General features: G+C 37.5%; 1 protein-coding gene across 1 annotated transcript; it reads left to right on the forward strand.

Moving 5' to 3' along the window:
* Positions 1-23,619, forward strand: FGD2 (FYVE, RhoGEF and PH domain containing 2; the record flags this gene model as incomplete). The annotated part of the gene is made up of 16 exons (XM_083359878.1): positions 1-71; positions 2,971-3,292; positions 4,030-4,110; positions 4,739-4,887; positions 7,087-7,243; positions 8,440-8,578; positions 8,837-8,895; positions 9,006-9,152; positions 9,784-9,876; positions 10,486-10,565; positions 10,655-10,685; positions 11,610-11,702; positions 12,046-12,180; positions 12,461-12,607; positions 18,361-18,504; positions 20,461-23,619. The coding sequence occupies 16 exons, from the start codon at positions 1-3 to the stop codon at positions 20,671-20,673; spliced, it is 2,061 nt and encodes a 686-aa protein (XP_083216004.1). The 3' UTR covers positions 20,674-23,619.
* Positions 23,620-27,103: the final 3,484 nt, after the last annotated feature.

Here is a 27,103-nt window from a genome sequence, read left to right on the forward strand (position 1 = left end):
ATGATGGAGGAAAAACAGAAGCTTCCAGAAACCTCAGTGGTCAGCCTGGTGCATGTATTTGAGAACTTCAGGTACAAGGGATTTGGGGAGCTGTTGTAATGTCATGGTTGAAGGCCAGATATATAAGAATGAGCTCAAATAGTGGAAAACTGAAATATAGGATTTATTATATTACCACAGAGAAGAAAATGCTTTGAAATATCCGTAAAGTCAGAGAATTGTGGCTACACAAATGTAGCTTTCCTGTTTGGAAAAGTGTTAAGGATTATTTTTTCCTTGGTGCCTTAAAACCCCAAACCATGGAGTGTAGACCTGCATAAAAGTTATTTAATAACTCAGGTATATGACCATAATAAAGGTTTGATATGAATGTTGTTTAATAATTAGGTTACATTCAACCTTATTTGCTTTTGAATTGGGCTTCCCTGCTATGAAAAAAGGTATATTCAATGTATTTTATTTTTTATGGTGTGGTTTTCAAATCTGTCCTAAATTTTCTGTTGCCTTATAATAGAACATTATATTTGGAAATTCTTTTTCTCATACTTGATGCTGAGATACTTTTATTTCTCAACTAACTAGAATTTGCCATGGAATTAGCTGGATTTTCAGTCTTTTTATTCAAATACTTTGCTCAGATCCTTTGAATACTGTATTCAGGAGAGAGAAAGAGGTCCAAGACCAACAACTGTAATGCTGTGCAGGAAGAATAGGATAGCAAAGTTAATTCCTTTTCTACCATCCAATGGTTGCCTGGAGCTTTGTAATCTAGATCTGGTATCCAGGTCAAATGCATTGTTGAAATTTTATTATATGACTCAGGAATCTCCATTTTTATGTATCTGGTTTGGCTGCTCTGGAACCCTCTGAGTACATTTCTCTTGTTGATTGTGAACTATGGTTTGCTCTTTAAAGTGAAACTTTCTTTGGTAAAAGGAAATAATTACTGACCTTGGGAAAAGTTGAGGAAGCTTAAGTACATTATGAAGACTGTGAAACAGAAAAGAGGATGTAGTCCTTGACTCAGTTTGTAAAAAGAAATGCAGCTTTATTTTTGCATAGGCTGGTATTATCTATAACAGGGATCCCCAACCCCCGGTCCATGGACTGGCACCGGCCCGCGGCATGCCAGCAACTGGGCCATGCAAACAAGCAAAGCCCCATCCATGGGATGCAGGCAGCACATGAAACCATGCTCCCTCTGATCTGTGGAAAAATCTTTCTCCACAGAACCGGTCCCTGGTGCCCAAAAAGTTGGGGACCTCTGATCTATAAGAGACATACTGTAAACAGAAAATCTGATGACTACTTAGAAAGGAGAGTGTATTAATGAGGATCTTACACCCCATATCTATGATTCTTTCATATTGTAAGGTTGCATTGGGAATTTGTTAGATTCCTTTCTTATGGTATTTAGCTACATTCTTTCATTTATTCAGAAAGTAAGTCACAATACATGGCATCAGGTAGAACTTAGTTCTAAACTGGATAATGTCTCACTAAATTTGATGAGACTTAGCTTTGTATAGATAATATAGACTCGTGCTTTAAACTAATGTAAATATTTCCTGGAATGTTATTAACTGCAAAAATGACATAATTTCAAATACAGATATTTATGAAATTACAGGCATCAAAAGTGATATTAAATGGTGTTCTACATGCTACCTTCATTTAAATAATACCTGCTACAATGCATGTGGACATTATTACAATTATTTATATCCTATCTTTCAGCATAGAATCCTACCAGCACATATGTGTAATGACAAATTTCTGTATCATGCCCTACATATTTTGCCTTAAAACACAAGCAACCAATTAATTAATTGAAGTTTGCTGAGTGACTTTGGGCCAGTCACCCTCTGTCAGCCTATCCTTCTTCACAAAATTGTTGTGGGGGGCAAAAAGGAATGCAGTGGTGCTATCTATTAAATTTTGAACTCCTGAACAAAATTCTAGATATAGCCAGATTTACTGTAAGCATGTCTACATATTTCCCCTCCCATTATGGCTCTCATGATAGGTCTGTGTTATAATGTGTTAGGCAAGATTATTGAAGAGATTGAGGAAGGTCAATTTACTTATAATGTTCAAGGGTTTCTGCAAACTTCTTTTGTATGATTAAAGAAACAACAGACATTTATGGCTTTTCTGTGGCAACTGGAGATTGGAGGTGTTTTTCTGAATTCTAGAACCCAAAACAAACTGGATGGGCTTCTTCTTGGATCACTATGAAAAGGATTGGATTACTTCTGCAGCCAAAGATCTAATTCACAAATAGACCAGACACTCTTTGCAAAGTTGCATTATCCAGGATTATCAACAAAGAAGAAACAATAGCCTTTTCTGCTTTGTTTGATATCCAACAGTCAGTGGGTGAAATTTTCCTACCTTAGTGGCAGCATGATCTCATTCCTGCATATCACAACAAATCATAACTCTAGTTGCTTGTTCAAAAGTAGTAACCCTCATGAATGAAAGCGAATATATGTGTCTCTTAGGATAATGTTGCAGGATCCAATCTGGGTTGTTTTATTTATTTATTTTTATTTTAATTCCATTTATATCCCGCCCTTCTCCGAAGACTCAGGGCGGCTTACAAGCTTAGCAGTAGCCTTCATTCTATGTATATGCCTGTTCACCGGGACCTCAGAGGTTTTGCCTTCTGAACTTTTTGACTCATGCTGGAGCCCATCCTCAGGGAACTTCTGTTTAGCAGTAGTAACCCTACCTATGCTGTTCGCCTCTATAACATTTCCTTGATGTTTAAATTCTAACAAAGTATTTAATTCTGCCTTTAAATGAATATTATTTAATTCTGCCTTTAAATGAATACTATTACACTGAATGTGCATATTAACTTATATAAAGGCATACATGTTTTGTTTTTGTTGTGGGCATCCCTTTATTTTGAAGAAGTAAATGAAACAGGACAAATTTCTAAAACCTTTGTTTTTCTGTGAACAGGCCCTGTTGCAGTCCTGAGAAAGAGCACATCCTTCCCCAATCTAGGTTACTAATAACTCCAAGTCCTATGGTATCTTCCATGCTGCCATCGGTGACAGGTGAAAGAGCCATGAGAGACATTAAGAAAGCTTCAGTTATACAGCCTGGCCAGGTGCACTGTGACACAGAGTCTCTAGAGCAGCAACAGCAAGCTCCTAAAATGCTGCCTGTCAAATGTCTCAGCTCTCTTCGAGAAAAGATCACTGTCCGCAACTGGAGGGCAAAACAAGCCTCAGATTCTCAGCCAAACTTTATCATGCAGTCTGGAAGCAGCAAGAATCAGGTAATAGGTTATACCAAGGCACTATTGATATTGTGTACAGATTCTCATATTGTGATCCGCAATTTATGGATAGTCCATAAATACTCTTTGGATGCTGTGTAGAAAGGCTGTGGAACAATCAAGAATATTTTGACATTAGACACCAGGATAGTTTTGACTAAAATCAAATTATTGAGCTGTTTCATATTTGTATTGGTAATACTGTAATATTTGAGAAAAAATGATATTCCACTGTAAGTTATATAGGTGTCCTATTTTACAACAATTTATAGAAGGCTCGTTGAAGTTCACTAGAAATTTCAGATATTTCATGAAGGAAAACAATTATCATGACTACTGAATTACTATGTTGGTGATGCAGTCTCAAAAGCTACAAAAGCTGCATACTGTATCATTGTTGTGTAGTGGGTCCGACGCAAGGAAGAGACGCCAGCCAGAGTACGTGTTCAGCTCTTTATTGGAAGGGGGTAGCGTACTGGGGAATGAAGGTTACCTGGCCTCCTTAAATACCTAGCCAGGTACGCGGACAGCCAATGGGGTTGGCCCTAGGTTTCCCGCCAAAACTAGGTTTCCCGCCAAAACCATTCAGGCCAACGCCCCCTGGTGGCTGTTGCTATGCAGGTGCCTGCATACATAACACCCATGGCTAAAGATATCTCTCTCTCTGAATCAAAATGTTCGAAATGATTATGAATCATAGGTTTCCAAACCTGTTTCTGCTTACTCTGTATTCGTAGGAAGCAGAGGAGAAAAAAATAGCTTTGGAGCTGCTGGAAACCGAACAGGCCTATGTGGTTCGCCTTCATCTTCTAGACCAGGTTGGTTGGCCGCAGCATTTCAGCTTTCTGATGTCCACTGTCAGAAAGCTGAAAATAAACTACTTATCTGATTATTATTTTTCTTAATAACAATGCATGAAGATATAATAAAATTGCCTTCTGTATATTTTCATCCTGTGCAAATCATTTTTTTTAATTCAACAAATCCCAGATATCTGTAGCAAGCAACCAGTTTTTAATACTTCAAAAATCCAAAAACTTGTCACATAGTAAAAACAGAGCCCTTTCTGATATTCCACTGTCAAAATAACTCCTAACTATTCTCCTAATGGAACTACATTCATTTGGAAAATTATATGAAAAATAAAAAGCCTATCTGTTTCTGTTCCAGATGACCTTTAATTACTATTACAGTAATTATAACTACTATAATACTATATTATAATGATAACAATTAGTACTTTAATTACCATAAGTTTAGAAAACATTAAGCAGGGTTATCTCTTTTTTCCCCTTTTATATTGTGCTTTTAACATATAGGTTTGCAGGGAGAGACCTCGTTGATTCTATTACAGAGGTTTCTGCAGGAGACTTTTGGGTTGAAAAGTAGGGCAGAGCATCACAATTAAAACTGTGTTTCTTTGTTGACTGGGAATGTTTTTTACAGATTTTTTTCTCAGAGCTAATGAAAGAAGCCAGAACTACAAAGGCATTTCCGGAAGATGTAGTAAAAATGATCTTCTCTAATATCTCCTCCATTTACCAGTTCCATTCCCAGTTTTTCTTGCCAGAGCTGAAAAAGCGTATGGAAGGCTGGTAAGTTATGAAATCAGCCTGCTTGGGTTTTTTTTTGCCCACTACTTTCCTGGAAAATATAAATTTAAAGCTAGACTATTCAAGTAGTTTAAGCTTGAGTCACTGAGAGTTTTATCTGAAAACTTTGTCCAATCTTGAAAAACATGTTATGTATGGAGAAGGTTGTGTTATGGTACATAACACAACCTTCCAACTGAGTTTATTTTTATATGTGTATATAATTTTAGTAAGAATTTCAGTTATAATAGTTAAATCTAATACAAATTAAACTTAAAGAAGAGAGAACAGGAAGAAGGAGTAAAAAGTGCAAGAAAAAAGAAGGAAAAGAAATAGAAAACAATTTAATAAAGAGAAGACAAATATATCAAATGTGGCTTCTAACCATCTTTACTCTCCCTTTTTTACAACCCCATAATTTCTTAATTTGAGGTAGAGTTGGGACAATTGGCTGGATACCCTTCTTGATACCCATGTGAAGTTTGCAGCAGATATTTTTTTCTTTGCGCCCTAGAAGAGAAACATCTGCCGCTACCTAAAATTGAACTCTCAACCTTCCAAGTGGGAGGTGAACATCTTCACCGCTAGGTCACCAAGCTACTCACACTTTCAATCTGCATCACAACAAGCACAAACAAATTTAGTGACTCTTGATCCCCTCTAAGGTTACAAACAATTATGTCTCCATTCCATATCTTATCTCTCATCTAAACCAAATCCCTAAAACATCATCTTTTCAGTGCTGGTATCAGCAGAAAGGCTTGTCAGAAGTAACAATATATCTTGTTTTAACCTTGATCAAATAAACCAACTTTATATTCCTTCCTTTTACTTTTATCAGTATTATTTATTTCATTCAAATATTGTTGTAGCATTTAATTTTCTCTTAATTTCTTCTTTATCCCATTGCACAGAATTCTTCAAGTCTTTAAAAAGCTTCTTTTGTAAATCCAATAGGAAAAAAAATATCCAGGTCATTTTCTTGGTTTGTCTTTTATATTTCCCTTTTAAATTTTAAAACTTCAGCAAGTTTCCTTTGTAGATCCAGTGAAACATTCTTTTCTAAGTCCTTCTTTTGGCCTATCAGCTGTAAATACACTTTTGATATCATCTCTATCTTGTCAGATAAAATTTTTTCTACATACAATATGGACATACAAAAATATTCTACATTCTGAGGGGAACCTAAAATCCAGGCAAGAGATGGAAAATCAGGGCATCGATTTAACATAGTGGTCACATTTACAAATGCAAATCAGATATGATAAAGATATTAAATAGTATGGATTTTACAAAGAACAGACTATGTTTGATCAGACATTATTAACTTCTGATGAAAAGTTAATTAAAAATGTACAATTTCTTATTAAATTTCAAAATGGAAGATGAACAAATAAAAGAGACAATGATAGTATGGGCAAAGAATTTTGAATATGATATAGACTTAGAAAAGTGGCAAAGTTTGTGGGAAAGAAACTATAAATTGACAATGTCAGCTTCATACAAAGAAAACTTATATAAAATGTTTTATAGATGGTATTTGCCACCAATAAGATTAGCAAAAATGTTTACAAACATGTCAGAGAAATGTTGGAAATGTAAACACAAACCAGGTACTTATTATCATATGTGGTGGGCATGTGTTAAAGCAAGGAGATATTGGACAATAATCCACACTTGGTTAGAAAAATGTTAGAGAAACAAATAGACTATAAACCTGAATTGTTTTTACTAGGTATAATGCCAGAAAAACTTGATAAGCAAAGTATATATTTGATTCTGCATGTGATAACAGCAGCAAGAATTATATTTGCACAATATTGGAAGAATGAAGAAATACCACCAGAAGAAGAAATAATTAAAAAAAAATTAGATTGTGCAGAAATGGACAGACTTACTTTAAGGTTGAAAGACAAAGAAGAAACAGAATATTTTCAAACTTGGGACCTATTTTATCAATGTTTAGAGAAAAGATTTAGGGATTAGGAATTTAATTTCTATTAGTGAATAAGATACTCAGACAAAACGTTTTTGCTGAATAATTATTATTGAACTCTGTTAAAAAATAATAATGGAAATTTTAAATAATAAAAAAGATGGGTTATGTCCAGGTTGTGAGTCATAATGCCAGTGATAGTTGCAGCTGGATATTTCTCCAGGATTCCTAGTCTATTTTAGCCTTTTTTGCAATTCTTGCTACAGGGATTTCAATCCCAGAATTGGGGATATCATCCAGAAAGTGGCTCCTTTCCTAAAGATGTATAGTGAATATGTGAAGAACTTTGACAAGGCAATGCATCTGATCACTGTGTGGTCGGAAAAAGCCTTGCCATTCCAGGAACTCATCTCAAACATTCAGGTGAATTGGTTTCAGAGCTCATTGTACAATTTGTTTTTTATTCAGATTGGTTTTAATTTGATTAGCTATAGATTTGTTTAGGAATATAATCTAGTATGCATATATCTTATCTGAAATTTCTGGGTTTACTGCTTTGAATATTAGGGACTTATGATTTTTCTCAACTGTAGAAGACTTAAATAGGTAAGCTTAGAATCTCTTGTAGTCCCTTTCTCTCTCTCTCTCTCTCTCTCTCTCTCTCTCTCTCTCTCTCTCTATATATATATATATATATATATATATATATATATATATATATATATATATATATATATATATATACGCATATATATATACTTCATTTTTGTACATTTTTATGTATTCCTACCCTGCATGTTCAAGAGCTAAGATAATTGGAAAGGGGGCTTCTCTCTAGATATTTAATCTTTCAGAAAGATAATAAATAGTTTTTTTCTTCTTTTCTCCATGAAACTAGGCTTAGGAAGGAAACTTCTGTTAATATTAACAGTAGTTTTCTAAATCTATTCTCTGTGTGCATGTAGGATGTTAACCCTTTTCTACTCTCCCAGAGAGTCCCTTTATATCAATTACAGTTCAAAACAATTCACAATAATTCAAATTATCTTTTCCTTGGCACCAATTCATTGCTTTTTTAAAAAAAATAATAATTGTTGCATGTGTTTGTGGGAGAATTATTGTTTGCAGGGAGGAATGACTAAGCCTTCCTTCCACAATTGTGTGCCTTCCTTTTCTGGCTGGGTTCTTAAAAAAAAAAATCAGTCGCCTGCCTTGGTCATGATGCTCTAGAAGAAGAGATATTATTATTTTCTTTTCTAACAATCACCTACAATCAAAATATATGGGAGATAGGCCAGGGCTATAGGAACTATACATAGGATCACTTTTGAGAATGAGCCTCCTCATAGGCATGAAGAGTTCCTTGAGGTGGTGGCTCCCGCCTAGATTGGTACTGTTTGACTGTTGACTTTCTGATAGGCAAAGGTGAGGATGAAGTGAAGCTTATTCAGGAGCTGTTTTCCTTTTCATCAAAGGGAGCAAGGCTTTAGAGTAGAAACAGAGTCTCTGTAGTCAAGTTAGAAAGGTTGTGTATGTGTATGTATATGCATGGATACTAATGAATCCTTCATTGCCCTTGTTTTGCTTTCTTTTTCTCTTATTGTTATGATCCTGAACAGAAACAGGAAGTATCAGCTAATTTAACCTTGCAGCATCACATGCTGGAACCAATACAGAGAATTCCCAGATATGAACTCCTCCTGAAGGAGTATATTCAAAAACTACCTTTGGAATCACCAGACAAGGAAGATGCACAGAGTAAGAGTTTTGCTTTGGTCCCTTCTTTTAGAATGGGAGAAAAAAAGTGAGAGAAAAGTGATCAATCTTGTCTTTGAAATGATGCCTTCTGGTCTCCTTACTGAATGATTTTAGATGTTCATGGTACTGGTGCTCTTTCTAATATGCCATAGTTTGTCCAAACTATTCCTCTGTTGCTCAGTGCCACAATTGCTAGTATAGTATTGGGCATGAACTAACTGTATAAAAGAATTGTAAGAATACTATTATCTCTTGCAGAAGCTTTGGAAATGATTTTCACAGCAGCCAAACATTCTAATGTTGCCATCGCTGAAATGGTGAGTGTCCAGCTGCTTAATCATCTCCTTCTCCTTCTCTATAGGCAGGTATCTCAATAGCTGAGTTTCTGTTTCCCATTTTGTGAATCTTTATTCCCTTGCTACTGCAGGAAAGACTCCAGAACCTATGGGAAGTATATCACAGGCTAGGCCTTGATGATGACATTGTTGATCCTTCTAATGAATTTATTAAAGAAGGACCCATTCAGAAAATCTCTTTCCGGTTCAACAGTACCTCAGAGAGATATCTGTTCCTGGTGAGATATTTTTATTTTATTTATTTATTTCTTAAATCTATTCACCGTCTATCTTGCCGTGGGGCTACTCTAGCCAGCTTATTTATTAGGTGTAAAGTGATGGAGCAGGAAGATTGTATCAAGTTGTTGTTGATAATGACTGCAATGATTTACAATCATAATTCCAGGCTCAACTGTGATCATCTGTCAAGGACTACCTTGTAAAGGAATGCACTGACTAGGATCATTGGTGATAAATATTTTCTTGAGGTCTTGTATAGACATAATCTGAAAAATGATTGCAAATTTGTTATGATTATGATTGTTATGTAAATATCAGCTTAGCTTAACTTACTGGAAAGGGTAAGAAAGTAATTCAAGATTGTCTCACTTTGATTTTCTTGTTTATAAGAGAGTGCAGAGAGAAACTCTATCAGGCTTTCAAGTTGTTGCTATTAAATAATAGAGTTTCTGTAGTCCTTGTGACGTCTGTTTCCTGACCTTTCTTAACATTGATGACACAAGGTCTATAGAAAGAAAGGGATTATGTTTTTATTCAGTCTTTTATTAATAGCAATTCCTTCTGCTTTTGTCCAACTTTCTTCATGCCCAGTGTGTATTTGTGGGTTTGTTTTGTTTTTGCAACTTTTAGTTTAATAACCTGCTATTGTACTGTGTACCAAAAGTCATTCAAGTGGGTGCCGAATTTCAAGTGCGCCACCGGATTGATGTCAATGGCATGAAGGTCAGAAAATTTAATTGTCTATTCATTTATTTGTTCAACTCAATTTGGAAAAAAACTGTGATGGCTTTTATGGAAGTTTCCTTTGGGTAAGGTTGGGTAGAGTTGCAACTAGGGCAGAAAATTCAAGAATTCAAAAGAGAGGAGAGAGAGAGAGAGAGAGAGAGAGAGAGAGAGAGAAACTCCAAAACAAGTAAGCTGGTAGGGCTTTGCAGATTTTGAAGATAACTCTGCTTTAAAGAAGCAGGGGTATTTTAAGTTTTTATACTACAGAATCTTTTAGTTTAAAAGTACTTCCCAGAGCCCCTGCTCAAGAGGCAAAACTAGTGGCAGAAAATTGCTTGTGTTTGAGTGAACGTAGTTTCTCATGGAACTTCATCAAGTTGTCATGGAGAACATAGTTTGAAAAGTCATATTTTAGAAAATGCAGGGATTGCTAATCAACACCTCTCTGCAACTCCTTAAAGCAATGGAGTCTTTTCCTTAGGATTATTCAGCTATGCTATACATTTCTTGCATACTATCATAGCTTAAATTGTGTATGACTGAATGAGCCCTATGAAGTAAATTAGTATTTACTTTCATTTCAGTGCTCTATTTTTTTTCTTTTAGGTTCGAGAACTAAATGATGTACAGTTTCCTCATGCTTTCCTTGTGTCAGGAAAGCAGCGCACCCTAGAGCTGCAAGCTAGGTATTTAAGTCAGAAATGTAGCCCTTTTTGATTCTAGCAAAAGAACATAAACTCTGCCTCTCCAATAAATGGCATCTCTTTCTCTGCAGGTCCCAGGAGGAAATGAATGCCTGGATTAAGGTAGCCATTGCTGCAATTTGTTTTTTTTTTAAAGCTTAGGGAGCATTCTGGCCAGTCAGGAAACCAAATCCTCTCTATAAGTATAATGGGTTATGAGAACCTAATCAATAGTCTCATAAGAGAAATCTGGATTGAAAGCATGAGTGAGATGGGGATATTTTTTCAGAATTTTTCCTCCCTAGTTCTCTGAAATGACAGAAGGTTGGGGGGGGGAGAATTTGGAAGCTAGATTGCTCTTGAGATATAAAATCTTGGAGAACAAACCTTCACCCTCATCCTACACCTGAGCTACACCTGAGATATTCACCACTATTGCAAATATAAAATCTCCTTTAAGTCAGACTTCATAGACATATCGTTGTAGTTTTCTGAACAGCAATGTAGAAGTGACTTATCATTTCCCCCACCTCTCTTTAATTTCCCAACTTTGATATTTCTTAAGTGTTCTCTCATCCAAATCCTAACCATGCCCTTCCCTGTTTAGCTTTTCAAGATTAGATAAGGTCAGTTTGATGCTATCACATAGCTACGCCTTAAGAAGAGACCCACAATTAATGCAGTATCCCTCAATATAGAAGGTACTGATGCTGATAATTTGTAATTTTGACAACCAGATCAAGACCTTTGGGAACCCCCATAGAGACCTTTAGTGGCTCAAGCACATTATGTGATAGGGCAGCCCTATGCATTTGCAGGGAAATGAATTTCATTCACATATAAAATGAGTAATAGAGGTGAAAGCAGAAAGCTCCATAAGGACTTTGAGCCTAGGCTGGGGAAGCTTTTAGAACTTCCCCCTTTATTCTTAAAATCCCCCCCCCCCCATATTCAGTCTTAGATTTTCAACAGATAGGAGCTGCTATTCACAGATGTAAATTGAAACTAAAATCCTTCTTTTCAAAATATTTTCTTCCTCCCTCCCAGACCTTCCAGTCTGCCATCAACAAGAAAGAGAAGAGGAGTGAAACCTTCAAGGCTGCAAGCCAAGGGCAAGAAGCAGAGACACCAGACTCCAGTGTAAGTCTCCAGTTACACACCTATTGCGATGCTACCCCATTTGCACTTTAGAGCTACCAATATTCATTTCCTCTTTTAAAACCATGAAACTCATTTTCCAAAGATCATTACTGTGTAAATGCACAAAGACCTTAAAAGTATCTGATTAAAAAACAAAGGAGAAGGGGAGAGGTACACAAAACGCATCTAACAAAGTTCTGTCATTATGCTGTAGCTGTCAGAAGTAGATAGAGCAGTTTCACACTTATCCTAGTCAAGCTACATTTGAATTGAGGCTGTCACTCTCTGTGGGGCCAGAGGTTGACGGAAAGGGTTGCTTGATTCAGAGTCTCTTTTCTTGCAGCAGGGCCAGTCACAAGAGCTGGGCAAAAGGGCTCCTCAGTGGGTAAGAGACAAGCTGGTCACCATGTGCATGCAATGCAGAGAGCCATTCAATGCTATCACACGAAGAAGGCATCACTGCCGAGCTTGTGGCTATGTGAGTGGGCTTATTTGTTCTCTCTCTCTCTCTCCCCCCATTATTTTTGGCACAGAACAGTCAAGATAACTGACAGCTCCTTGTTGATCTGAAGAGCTAGTACTAAGAACAAGGGTGATTATGGCTAGTGCAATGGCAAACCTGAAAAACCTTGCCAAGAAAACTGCAGGGTCTTGTCCGAGCAGTCTCCAAAGAACTGGATACAATGAACTTTTTTTTAAAAAAAATAACTCACCACATTCAACCTTCTCCAAACCTGTGGTTTTTCTCCTGGAGGCAGGTGGTGTGTGCCCGGTGTTCTGAATACAAGGCTGAATTGCAATATGACAAGAATGGACTCAAACGTGTCTGTGTGGAATGCTATGCCTGCCTAACAGGGAATTTGCTGCCCATCGAGCAGCATGGGAAGCATAAAGGCATTCTGGAGGTGAGGGAACAGCAGAGTTGGAAAGCCTGCTTCTTCTCTTTCTTGTTTCATGGTCCGCTGATAACTTGACTTTCTGGGTAGGAATTTTGTTAACTGCAATGATTTCACTGTTGTCACTGTGAAAGTACTTAATTTATTTATTTATTTTTGGGACTTACCGTATATGCCGCCCTATCTCCCGAAGGACTCAGGGCAGCTAACAACAATAAAAACAACAATACAAAAGTTAAAAGAAATTAAATAAACAGCCCCAATAAATAAGTTAAACTAAACAATTAAAATTAAAAAAACATTTTAAAAAACCCTGTCGTCAGTCCAGGTCAGCCTGATGAAAAAGGAAAGTTTTAAGGCTGCAGCGAAAGGACCGGAGATCCGGGGCCATCCGGAGCTCAAGGGGGAGTTGGTTCCACAGGGCTGGCGCTGCCACAGAGAAGGCCCTCCCCTTGGGGGTCGCCAGCCGACATTGTCTAGCTGACGGCACCCTGAGGAGGCCCTCTCTGTGTGAGCGCACTGGGCGATGGGAAGTCGTTCCCGGCAGCAGACGGTCCTGCAAATATCCTGGGCCTAGGCCATGTAGGGCTTTATAGGTAAGTACCAGCGCCTTAAATCTCTTATTTCTTATCTAGCAAATCTCTTATCTAGCAAGCAGTTCCCCATCAACATTATCTATGCAGAAGCATGCATACATAGCCATCATGTTCTTTCCTTTCAGGTAAGCAACATTATGCAGCATAGAAAGGAGAGAAATAGAGAAGAGCCGAAGAAATTAAAAGCCAGAGATACAAGGGGTAGGGGGAAGGAAACATAGCTAAAGCTACTTTACACTAAGATCATTCAGTCTAAGTCTCCATACTTTTCTAACTTTTCCAATAATCTTGGTTTCCATCAGGAACATACCTCCCCCACCTCCATTTGTATGTATTGTTTATAATTGCATATTTATCCATTGCTTATTATTTATATTGCCTTTGGTTCTTTAAACGTCTCACTTCTTTGTCGTCAAAGCCAAACATGACTTCCTCAGACTCTCATCTCTTCTTGAGCCCTTCACTCTCCTTTATAGGGTTCTTTCATTATTTTTTCTTTACTCATGACCAAACCACTGCAATATACTGTATCTACTTGCAGATAAGCTCATCTGTAGCTCAGCCAACCTTCAGGTTTTTTGGGGGGTTTCCCCCCATTATATTCTGAAGGGCTTCTTTGTTTTCATATTTGTATCGATAATTTTTTCCCCAGAACAGATTCTGTTTTAAATTTTCACCACTGACTTACCTCCAGGTGGCACGTTTTTCATGGTACTTGAAATGAGGGTCAGATTTATTTGCGGATGGGCTTACCAGTGGATATATATACATACTTTTAAAAAGCATCGCCATGTATAGTTGCAGATCTGCAAATAAATTGAACTCAATATTAGGCTGTATTTTGGAATCTAAAATCCATGCCTTATCCACAGGTATCTATGGTATTTCTTTCATGCTTTGTCACTCATTGCTGTATTCAGCCTACCACTCCTACTCCTACTTCTATCACCTTTTTATCAACATTTGCATGTCTTCAGATTTCTCCATTGCAGTGAACACCCTACCATGGTAGAGAAATATATTGCTTTATTTTTCACAATTTATAGATCGTTGGCAATTGTTCACTCCATTTTCCTTGGCAAGCTCAATCACTATAGGCTTCAATAGATTACTTTTCAAATCCATACTCCTTGTTGTATCTAATATTCGCTACAGACATTTGAGTTGTCAACTAACAGTTTTGGTATTGAGTGCCTACAAAAATGTATCCGTGAATAGACTTCCGGTGGCGACGCGACGCCGAAGACAGCCGTTTTCGGGCTGCCCGCTCCGCAGCTGTGTTTTTCCATCGTAAACAGTGCCGATCAGTTGTTTAGATGGATTTGAAGCCCCCTCCTCGGGAGAAGAGGAGGGGGTGAGGCCCCAGGTAGGGGTTGAGCTCTCTGGGGCCGCCTGAGCTGAGAGCTTGGGCGGCTGAAGGATGAGCCCCCCCGAAGCCTGGGTTGCTCCGAGCTGCGCAGCGCCTCTGCTCTGGGATTACTGGAGCAGAGCCAGGCGTTAGCAACCACCCCTGCCAAATGGAAATACTTTTGATTATCAAGAAGCAGGCAGAGCGGTACAGGAGGTCAAGGTGAAGTGGACTCTTTATTTTTACTCTCTAGCTCAATGGATTTTATAGCTTCAAAGTGAAAGTGAGTAATAAGTGAAAGTGGGGGAAGATGGCGGCTAAAACTTCTAAAGCTCTTCAGAATGCGGGGTCTTCCCTGGTGCAAGAGACCTCATTGCAAGCTTTGCTTCCTCCTGCATCTCCCCCGGCATTGACGCTTAAGGATTTACAAGACGCTCTTGGAAAGCATGCACAACTGATGTCTGATATGATGGATGAAAAGTTGAAAAAGCTGGAGGAGAAAATGGAGGAGAAAATGGAGAAATTGGAGAAGAAGATAGAAGAGAAGCTGAGAGCAATGAGGGTGGACATTTTGTCTAAGGTTGAATCCGTAGCTGAATGTGTGCTACAGCTGGATATAAAAGTGGAGGATCTCAGTCAAAAGAACTCTATATTAGAAGCAAAGGTATTAGAAAATGAAAATATAAGGGATAAAATGGACGAAGAATTGAGCCTTGTTCAGTATAATCAGATGCAGTATGCTATTAGAATTAGGGGTTTAAAGGAGAATGGTAAAGAAGATTTAAAGCAGCTGATTTCTGAGGCTCTGGAAGGGGTACTGGGCCAGTCAGCATCTGAAATTGAGGGAAATATGGACAAAGTTTTTCGTGTAAATTCATGGATTGCAAGACAGAGGAAGTTACTCAGAGATCTGGTGGTCTATTTTACAAAGAGAGTAACGAGAGATGAAGTTATTCAAGCTGCTTATGATACTAATTTGGTAGTGGCTGAGCAAGAAGTTTTGGTTTTAAAAGAGATCCCTCCGAAGATCCTAAGGAGAAGGAAAGATTTTGCATTTCTGGTACAGGAACTTAAGAAACGTGATGTTAAGTTTAGATGGGAGATTCCAGTTGGATTGGTGGCGATGTATGAAGGTAAAAGACATCGTTTGGTTACTGTGGCTCAGGCACGTGATTTTTATAGTAATGTGTTAAAAGCAACCCCCCTATCATTTTTGGAAGCTGCAAAAGGATACGGTGGGGGAAAGCCTCAAGACGTTACAGATAGACAGACAGAGGACAATGGTGTTGGAGGGGAACAAGTCACAGTTTCATCGGTTGCTGCAGGAGGCCAGAAGATGACGCGTGCCGCCCTAAGAAGAGCGAGACGAGAGCAAGAGCAAGATCAGCAGAAAGTTATGGAATCTCCAAAGCGTGCTTACAGTGAAGATGTGAGAGAGGAGCGGTCTAAAGAAGTTTTGGGGGTCATGACAGAGGTGCTCCAAAAGTTTTGGGGCGTTAAGATTTCTGATTAATTTTTAGATTAGAATGTCAATGGAGTAAAATTATTATAGAGGAGAAAGAAGGTTTTTTTTTCTTTTTTTTTTCCTTTTTGTTAATATTTTACACAATTTAAGATTGCTTGCTAGAAAAGTATATTAGGGTAATGGACTTAAAGTATGTGTTGAACTAAGAATGGGTATGTAAGCTCCTAATTAACAACAAGTTGTCTTAGAGATTGCCTAAATCTTTTTTTTATATATTCTTTGTATTTGAACTTTTATTTGAACTTAAGGATGATTTGGAACTGCGAGACATTTGGCGTGATACATGCAAGAACTATTTTTGATCGTAGTTTAGTTTGGTTGGAGATTATTAAGATTAACAGAGATAGGCGCTTTTGGCGTGTAACTGAGAATTTGTTTGGAAATTAGAGAAAGGTGGGAGAATGCAAATAGCAGGTGAAAGTTTTTTTTTCTTTTTTCTTTTTTGAAATTAATATGAATAAGGACTGGGATTAAGAAAATTTATTTTGAGTAAAGCTCTTTTTCTGTTTTCCTCTTTTTTTCCCCTCTACTTTATTTGTAATGTTAATATTGTTTGTATTCATTTTATATGAGCTAGAGAGAGATAGAATTTATAGTTTATTGTTGATAACATAGGGGTGTTTATGTTTGTTTTTTGATTTTATGCCCTGTATTTAGCTCTGGGAAGTCGGGGGGGGGAGGGAGTGGGGGAGAGGGATAGGGAGGGTTGGATAGGGGTGGGGGAGGGGGGATTAAAGTTAAAATGTATTGTAAAACTTTTAAATAAAAAAAATGTATCCGTGAATAGATTAAGCAACAAAAAGGACATCACAGATTCTTACCTTCCCTCTGTTCGATGTTGAACATTTGTTATGCATTCCATTTATTCTCATTCTTTATTTCTATCACATGACACTGTAATTACAGTCAATCAAACTTCAATTTGATATTTGCACAAAACATTGAAGTAAATTGACTTTATCATATGCTCTATCTATATTACAAATAGAGAACAAATTTTGTTCTCACATTCATACATTTCTCAATGAACTTCTGAAGAGTAAGAATCTTGGTTTGGTACATTTCTTGCTAGGTATACTGTAAAGCCACACTCCAGTTCCCAAATATTATTTACTGTCATCTCTTGTACTGTAATCTTCTAATCAGAACTGTCTTCCCAGGCATATTTAACAAACAAACCTGAATAGGTTTTACATTCACGCTTGCTACTTTTCGATTTTTATAGGGGAACAATAATGGCATTATTCCATTATATAGTCCATGATCACAAACAGATACTAACTTTTCACATGTTAAACAAGTCACACAGCCATGCCATAAAAATCCCATCTTATTTTTTACATTTTTAAATAAATAAATTTTCTATTTGCACCATCTTTACTTACAACCTTACAATTTGTTAATGCAACTGCAGCATTTATGACTTTTTTCATCTGTTTTTTCTTGGACAGTAACATTCTTTCCAATTTCACTCTTCAACATACCTCTATCATTCTCTTATATAGTACATGGTTAAAATACTCTTTCCAGGACTGTCTCACTTCCATTTCATCAAAAATCACTTCATCATTGTGAATTGCTACAGACTTCTTATTTAGCTTTTTTTTATCACTTTCAGAACATTTTTTTTATTTCCATCAAAAATTGCTCTGCATTGCCTTTGCCTCTTTTAAAGTTTGTGTCCTCTCTATAACTATATTCTTTGCAAATATTGTTTCTCTATATAGACATTATACAAATACCTTTTCTCTTCATTTCTTGCAGCGCTAATTCTATTATATGCATTTTTCTTCATTCATGGCCTTTTTCACTTTCCGGTGCCATCAAGCATCCTTTTTAATAATTATCATTCATATTCCACAGATTTCCTTGGGACCCAGTAAAATATTTCTTTTTACCTTGTACCAAGTAGCTTCAATATCCTGTTTTTCATATGCACTTTCCATTACTTCTATTGAAAGATTAATCTATTCTCAAATATGTTTTTAGAAGATTCATTTTCCCATTATCACTAGAACCTACTAATATGCAGCTACCAACAACCTATGAATGCAAACTTCCTTAAGCAACAACCTAAACAAAATCAGCTCATACTTTCTGACATGTACAGGTAGTCCTTGGTTAACAATGGAAATTGGGACCAGAATTTCTACCGCTAAGTGACACAGTCATAAAGCATGATGTCACATGACCATGATAGTTTCAGCTGAATGAAATCTCCATGTTCAGAGGACAAGAAACCTTTTGGGTAGGAGTTATTAATAATGATGTTAACCATTTGTTTAATTGGCAGAAAGAATCAGCAGAGATATCAGGCCAGAGCCTGATGTGCAGTTTTCTGCAGCTGATGGATAAGAATGGAAAGGGGAGCATGCGTGGCTGGTTTGTGATCCCACAAGATGATCCACTGGTGTTGTATATTTATGCTGCACCTCAGGTATGTGTTTGCATAGAGTTTAATATGAAGGAAATTAATAAGGCTTACAAATGAACTGTTTCCCATCTTCTAAAACAGGGCTTTTCAATCAGTGGTACGGGTACCACCTGTGGTACATTGGCACCTGGCAGGTGGTACGCGACCATCCTGGAAAAGTGGTAGCAGGGGAGGGGAATGAACTGAACCAGTGGCAGCACTGCACAAGCCTGAGCGAGAGATGGCTGGAGCTGCAGGGCTGTCAGGGTTCAGCGAAAGTGCCAGGATCAGCGCTTCCTCGGGGCTGTCAGGGCTCAGTGGAAGCACCAGGATCGGCGCCAGGCTCCAGCGGGAGCTCGGCGTTGATCCTTGCACTTCTGAGCCCAGAAGAAGTGCTGATCAGCTGGAATGTTGCAGCATTTCCAGGGTCTTGTGATTTACATTCAGATGCTTGGCAACTGATTCATATTTGTGATGGTCACAGTGTCCCAGGGTCATGTGAAGTGACCAAAACCTGCTGCAACCCAGCAGACGGGAATAAAAACCAAACACTCCCAACCCCAACCATTCCTCAACAGAAATGCTCACAACAATGAAAATCTCGGACAGGAGGAAGAGCACCGCCAGGCAGGCAGACAGGTGTCTTGCTCGGCTGTGGCTTGGGGGGGCACTTTTTTCAGTGCCATTGTAACTTTGAACAGTCACTAAGCGAACTGTTGTAAGTCAAGGACTACCTGTACTTCATCACTTTTTTTTCCTTTTTTGGGGGGTGTCATCAAGTTTTTGACACCTTGCTAGATGACTGGTGGTACTCGGATGTTGCCATATCCTAAAAGTGGTACAGTGGGTGAAAAGGTTGAAAAGCCCTGTTCTAGAACCCTCCCCTTTAATAATTAATTCTTTCATAATATCAAGCTTGGGTTTATAAGAACATAGAAATTAGTGACAGGAGAAGTTCTCCATTCCAAACTAGCTGTAAGATGTGGTTGTGAATATTTTTCAGCTTCTCCTTTCTCCCACCATTTCCATCAGCATCGTCTCAGAAAATATATTAGATGGATCAATATGCTTAGGGTGATGTATACATCATTTGATTCATTGTTTCCCCCATAACAGGAATCCCGTGAAGTAGGTTGAAACTGAAAGATGGTGATTAGTTTAAAGGCACTAGTCTAGGGGCTTCTATTGCTAAGGGTAGACCTGAGCCTAGGTGTCCACAAACTTAAATATTATTTAACTATTCTTCTTACAGAAGCCTTCATCCTTCCCAGTGATTTTTCACTTCTGGAAGGAAATCATCCCACGCCAACCTGACAATTTCACATGTTTTGTTGTCACCAAGGCAGGGAAGGTTGAGTTTCTTTACTCCGCTGAGAAGAAAAGCAGTAAGAAGTAGAGAGTCCAAGCTGAGCCATGTGCTGAGGTTTGACATGACCCAGGAAGTAATTGATGAGAAACCAAGGTAGAAATCAGAATATAAGACAGGCAGGATGCACACAGTCCCAGCACAAACAAGAAGGTTTTCTATATTTCTGTTCTGCCAAGGAATTTAATATATAGTTCTGCTTAGCCAAATACACTTCAGAGAGGACTGAAAAATCCAAGTTCTAGCTTTGGGAGTTCCTGATCTTGAATAGAAAAATTGAATACACAGGAATGAAGTAAGCAATTGTTTTATTTATTTATTACATTTATATGACTGCCCATCTCATAAAAAATTACTCTAGGCAGTATACAACAGTTTTACTTAACTTTTCCCTGCTTAAGCAATAGCAGCCTCTTGAGGCTGTTTTTGGTAAAACAAAATAAACTAAGTTAAAAAGGGCAAAAATAACCCTGGAGAACTATGGACAAAACTAGTTTGGGCTTTTAGTAGTACAGAATTATACCAGTTTGATGATCACTTTGTTGAGATGTGAAATTAAGTTATGGGACATTTGAAAATAACTTTATTTGGACCCTTTCCTCCACCTGACCCAGGATGTCAAAGCCTATGCCTCTATCCCCCTGTTGGGTTACCATGTCAAGGAGCCATATCAGAATAATCCCCGTCACATCTTCCAGTTGGTACAATCCAAACAGACCTATACCTTGGTTGCTGAAAATGAAGAACTGAAGCAGCGCTGGATGAAAGCCGTTGAACAGGCAGCCAGGGGAGGAGAAGAAGAAGATTCATGTGATGAACTGGAATAATTCAATCTCCTTGTAAGGCTGTTACATACTCTGGACTGCCATTGTAATAAGCACCGAATCTGTGTTTTAAATGCATTCATATTTTTCAGTTATTACTTTTCAGTGGTTGCAAATCATAACATTTTTGTCTAGTTGAGATTTCCTTGGCTTACTGGTGAGCCTGGCAGTGGAACTATATTAAGTGAACTCTTCAAGTCATAGTAATTGTTGATTTGTCATTTACATTTGCAAATTTTTATTAATAGACCATTCTGCTCATGTACATATTATATGCTGGTACAGTTAATACTTCCTATTCATACAGAGACCTTTTTTGATCTACAGCTATGTCAGGGAAATTATTCTCTGATCAGATATTCTGACACTGAAGAATCCAGAACTCCTTCCTTCCATCTATAAAAGAAAGGTGAATGGGATCTTTATCCCAATTCCACCTACAAAATATAACCTATGACAGGGTCGACGTCGCTTTCAAGCCCAAGGAGAAATGTGTACATGGCATGCTAACTTACATTACTTTTTAAAACATTTAGATATGTTCATGGAGGTTAAACCTACATTTGATCTTTTGCTATAAGAGCTAAATTAAATCTTCACATTCAGAAAAACAATGTAGGAAAATGGCAGATGATTCTTTTGTCTCTCAGGCTTTTTTATTGAATTTCTAAAGATAGAAATTCTCCAGAAAACTAGAGATTGACTGCTGGCTCAAAATGGCCATGTTGGTACCCCAGGAAATGGCCCAAATTTACGTTGGTAAAACTGAACTTGTTGAATGTTTCAAACCAGAAATAAAGTTGGACTATCTGAATTCATTTCAACAACATGATAATTACTGCAGATTGCCTAGTCTACTTTCTGACACCTCTAAGTACACTAATTATTTTATTCTTTAGCTAATTATTTTTTTAGTTCAAATCCCTTTCCTTTTCAGGTCAGTAAATCTCTATTTCTTTATTTTTTTCAGTCTCAGTCTTACTGGACTTATTATTATGTTGATGGAAGAACCCATCTACACAATGGTCTTCAGACCATTTATCTGTACTGTGTATTTTATTATCAATTATTCAAAATTAAGATATCAGTGTTTATCTGATGAACTAATAAATTATGGCAAGCTGAATTTTAGAGAGAAATACAGTTAAAAATAGTAATTGTTGAAACTGTTTCCCTTTGCTAATTCCATCTATCTTTCACCTTTTTCCAAGGATCAGAGTGGCAAAATTTCTCTTTGCCCAACTGCTATTTCCTGGTCCCTTTAATTCTCTTCTCCTTTTAAAGTTCTGAAATGGTGTCCGTGGCTACTTGAGGAGGTCTTCCTTGACCCCTTCCAAGAAGCTGTTGTATTTTTAGAAAATCTTGGGTTTTTTTAAAAAAAAAGGAATACTGAAAACTCCAAGTGAAAGCACAAACTTCCAACATTTTTTTTTAAAAAAATACAAGGATAATTTTGTGATCTATAAGCTTTTTGCAGAAGATAACATGGTGGCATGCTTTATTTATTAGCCAAAGAAAAATATAAGCAAGTTGGTACTGGGAGGGAGTAACTGGGGGGAAGTTAAAGGAAATTGATGGGATCATTTTGTTCTGTCCAGGTTTGTATCTTGTTATCTGACATGTTTTCAGAATTCCAAAATTTCTACCGTCTCCAACCAGCTGGAATCCTCTGCTCTGATTTTCCTCTTCCAAGCTCATTAGCATGTTTTATTATCAGTATTTATTATCTCTATCTATCAGTAAATGATGCTACAGTGACTTTAATCTGATGTCTTCCAGATAGGTTGGAATATCGATCTCAAAATTACAAGTAAGACATAAAGATTGGGAATTCTGGGATGGGTATTCCAACACTTTCAGCGGACGCTACACCATAAACAAGAAAAAAGCTTGCAAGATAGATACTGTGTATGTCCAAATAATTTAATAATAAATGCTGAAATTCCTTGGTGAACTTTTAGAATGATAGCCCACATCAGTCCATATAATGCAGGTTGTATGTCAAGTATCATGTAACATAACCTGCCTTGTTCCAGATGTACTGTAAATAGAAAAAGATGTTATCATATAATTGCCTTGTAGTGATTTCTCTGCCTTTCTTGACACTATCAATCAATAAATAAATCCAACTTTTCAAAACAAATGGAACTCTTGCAAAACTTCACAAGTGCCAGTGTCTTTTAGCACTACTTTTTTTCAGGAGTGGCAGCTTTGGCTTGAGAAGTAACTCATTTGCCATTTGTCACATTGCTTTTCTGATTAGCATCATTTTATGACTGTCTTCCCCCCCAGCCCTTTAATTGGTTTTCTATTTGAAGGTTTCCCCCCAAAATTAGAATTACACTACATGAACAATGACAGGGGTAGCTCCTAGCTGACCTTCTATGGATTTGTAAATTAAACAACACCAAGCTTTATTACTGCTTGGACTCCACATTATACCAAAATTGCAGGCTAGACTAAGAAACAACAATAATAAAAGACTTAGTGGAAGAAGGCAATGACAAACTGCTACAATCAAGAAAATGGCCTGGACTCATTTGTTAAATTGCTGGAGTCGAGTTTGAACTGAAGGAAACTCTATATTTACTTAAATCAATGAATGCTTGTGGCTTAAAGAAGAAGGGCAGCACCTGGTGAGGCCTATTTGGAAGATTTTGATGTTTTTAACAATAATGGTATCACTATAGTCTGATCCTAGTGAAGCCAGGCTCAATATAAAGGGGGAAAAAATGAGAAAAAAGTTATGAGTAACGATTAGTGCACATTTTACAAAGCATATTTCTTTGCTGAAATCATCTAAATGTTAAAGTTTTGGGGAAGGAAAAAATGATGTTCGTGATGTACTTACTCTATGTGTGAATATGTATTAAATGGGCATACTTTTATCATTTGCTATACTCTGTTGTGTAACTTTCTGACCTTAATAAAGCAATAGATTTTCATGCTCCCTTTGAAAATACAAGCCGTTTTATGGTTTCTTATAAAATAATGTTTCCATCCTATTTTAATTTTAATTTTAATCTGTGATTCATCATTTATAATTGCAAAAATATGACTTTTGTTTAAGAACCAAGAACAATTTCAAAATGAAATTAATCTATTACTGTGCCTTGCAATAGATTTGTGTTCATTTATTTGAAACTGAGATCTTGTTTTAATTTAGAGGGACAGTTGTACAATTATGAAGAAAAGGGGTCCTCAGTGGCAACAGAAATATGAACATATTTGTCGAATGTGTTGTGCAGTCTAGGTTTTGTACACCAGGGTGCAGTCTCACTTGTAAAATACAGAACAGGCAAAAGAAGCCAGTGTCTTCTGTTTTTGCTGAAAGTAACAAATCTCATCAATTTGGGAAAGACAAATTTGAAGTCCCAGATATTTTTGATAGATTGTTTCAAGTTATAATGTTACAGGGGGATAAGGAGAGGGACATGAAAAATTCTTGCATACTTGTGCTAATTGAAAAGGGCAGAGCCTATTCAACTAGATTTCTCATTTTTCATTATTTATTATCTATGTCTGTCTGTCTGTCTATATCATCTCTCTCTCTTATCTATCCATCCGTCCGCCCGCCCGCCTATCTATCTATCTATCTATCTATCTATCTATCTATCTATCTATCTATCTATCTATCTATCTATCTATCTATCACCTATCCATCCATCTTACACACATACACACACACACACACACACACACACTCTCTCAACTACTTTCAGTCTGACCAGTCTTGGCTGGAAGATGTGAACCCTAACATAGAGCATGCCAGATTAGGGAAAGCTGCTAAATGCATTGGCTAACATTTTCTCTCTCTGTGTGTGTCATTGATTCAGGGTGGAAATAAAAACAGAGCTCTGTGCCATTTCAGTTATTTTCTTGCTCACTTAGATTTCTGATTGTTAGAGCCTTGGTTGTTATTCTATTTATACTATACAGAAGGGCAGCACGGTGGGTCAGTGGGCTGGGCTTGTTACCTGGAAAGCTGGCAGCCCAGGTTGGAGACCTGAGCGCCATGTCACGGGGTGAACTCCCATCATTGCCCCAGCTCTTGCCAACCTAGCAGCTCGAAAGCATGCAAATGCGAGTAGATAAATAGGTACCACTTTGGTGGGGAGGTAACAGCACTCTGTGAAGCCATGCTGGCCACATGACCACAAAAATGACTTTGGGCAGGGCTGGCTCAATGGCCTTGAAACAAAGATGAGCACTGTCCCCTATAGTCAGCAACAACTAGTGGAATAAAATCCTCAGGGACTCCTTTACCTTTTACTTTACTCCACAGAAACTCATTTGTGATTCATCCAAAAATTATATGTTAATGACAGTTTCCTTTGGCCTTTTCCATTCTACTTCTGGAGGATTAGTGAAGGCCTCAGATGTATGCATTACTTAAATATAAAGCATACACTCCTTGAGGGTTTCATCAAATTGTTCTGAAATCCATCCAAAATAGGGACAGACTTCACTTTGGCCCAGAACTCCATTTCTGCCTTTCACAGTTGTGAGATCTGGTGCTATATTAAGGCCTGGGGCAATCTTTCTTGCTAGCATCTTTTTCACCTCTGTTCTTGTCCCTGGTTCTTTGCACTCTGCTAAAGAAAAGGCAGTGGTCACAGGTGCAAGTTTAGCATCAGTTTGGGTTATAATTGCAAAAGAAAAGAAACTTACATCCAAGTCTTTGCCCTTAGCCCTCAAAAAACAAAATCGAGAGTTCTCTGCTAAAGGTTTGTACAGTTATTACCTTTGGGAGGTCTTTAAAAGTATTCAAACATGAGAGGCACAACAGGCCTTCAGTTCACAGCATTTTCTCTCCTGCAAAGAGATAGTGATAGGAATTTTTGCTTCCTCTCAACTACCCCTTGTAACAATGTGGACACTGTCAGTTTTTATTGACAGACTGACTATATATTTATATTTATATTTATCTTTCATCTCAGGGCACAATTATCCCTCAGGCTGATATTCTGAAGCTCAATGAGAGTAAGACATTTAAATTAAGTGGAAACCAGAGGATACACTTTGTTCAAAAATGTACCATTAAGCAGATTTTCTTTGTCCACGGGTTTCACCTGTTGCAATAAATAAGAAAGAAAAGAACTGATTAATATGCCCTCTCCAGTGCCCAGTAAGAGGAGTAATATCGCTAAAGCCAAATGGTGGCTCTACCTTCTTTTTCCCCCTGATCTATATTATTGTCTGCTTTCTTCAAACCCATTTGACTTTTCTGCCCTGAACAAATTCAGGCTTATCCTACAAAATTAATCAAATATAAGTTAGCCTAAAATCTTTAAAACCTAGAGAAGTCTTGGGGAAACATACCTCCCACATCGAAAAAGCTCAGAATAGATTTCTCCAGCTTGATGCTTTCCAGATAAATTGAACTACATACAACTCTCATAATCCTAGAGAAGCACTCCAGGTTTTGATTTTTAGCAAATATGGAAGTCCCTATAGAGGACACCAGGTTGGGTAAGTTGGAGCAGAATGTTTGTCTAGTGAAGCTGCAATCTGTGTTACAAAACAGGGCAAAACAAGGCCACATGGCCATGCTATCATTAGTCCAGCTACCAGAGGTTTTCTATACCTTGTAATAGACTTCCTGCTTTCACCAGGCTAATAAACTTGAGAAATTGCTTCCTAGCCAAAGGTCACTATGTCTCTATTTTTATTGCCATTCTGGGTCTTTACATTAGAGTTTGATTCTTGTCACATGCTGACTTACACAAAAGCCTTGTTGTCTGAAAAGTGATTAGGGAAAGGTTAACAGTATGTTGATAATGTACCAAAATAAAACTTAAAACTAAGCTTAGGCCCACTTCATGAGATTATTTAGAGAACTGTGAGATCTGTTGTTGAAACTGCTCTGAGTTATAGCACTGGACAGGGAAGAGACTCAAAGAAATGGGCTCTGAATCCAGATGAAAGCTGAATAAATATTGCCCTTTAAAAAGCTTTGCTGAGACTGGAGGCTTGTTTTTATCTTGCTTTACTTAAGGAAAACATGCCTTTAAATGTTCATTTAATATTTGATGGGGATATTGCTTCTTTTGGTATGATATGAGCCCTTGGCAAGTAGGTACCCCTAGAGCTGTAATTGTTTATTTGGCTATTTAATGTTTAGCTGATATTGCCAAAATAACCCCTCATTTGTTAGCTTCATAGAAAAGGTATCTGCACTGGTCTGCAGAAAAGAAATGCTTGGCAGCAAAGAATAAAAACAGCAGAAAAGCTCCAGAGTTTAGATTACTATCAACTCCACGGGAACAAGCCTCCGTCTGAAGGTACAGTCAGAGTACAGAACAAATCCACAGTTAGATTATATCTATTATTTAAAAATATACTTGGAGGTTATGGGAAAACAATTCTTAGGCATGATGATTCATGTGATTGTTAGAACGGAGCAAATGTGAACAGTAGGTGAAAGGGCAGG

The sequence above is a fragment of the Vipera ursinii genome (genome assembly GCF_947247035.1).
Source record: "Vipera ursinii genome assembly, chromosome: 3".
NCBI lineage: Eukaryota > Metazoa > Chordata > Lepidosauria > Squamata > Viperidae > Vipera > Vipera ursinii.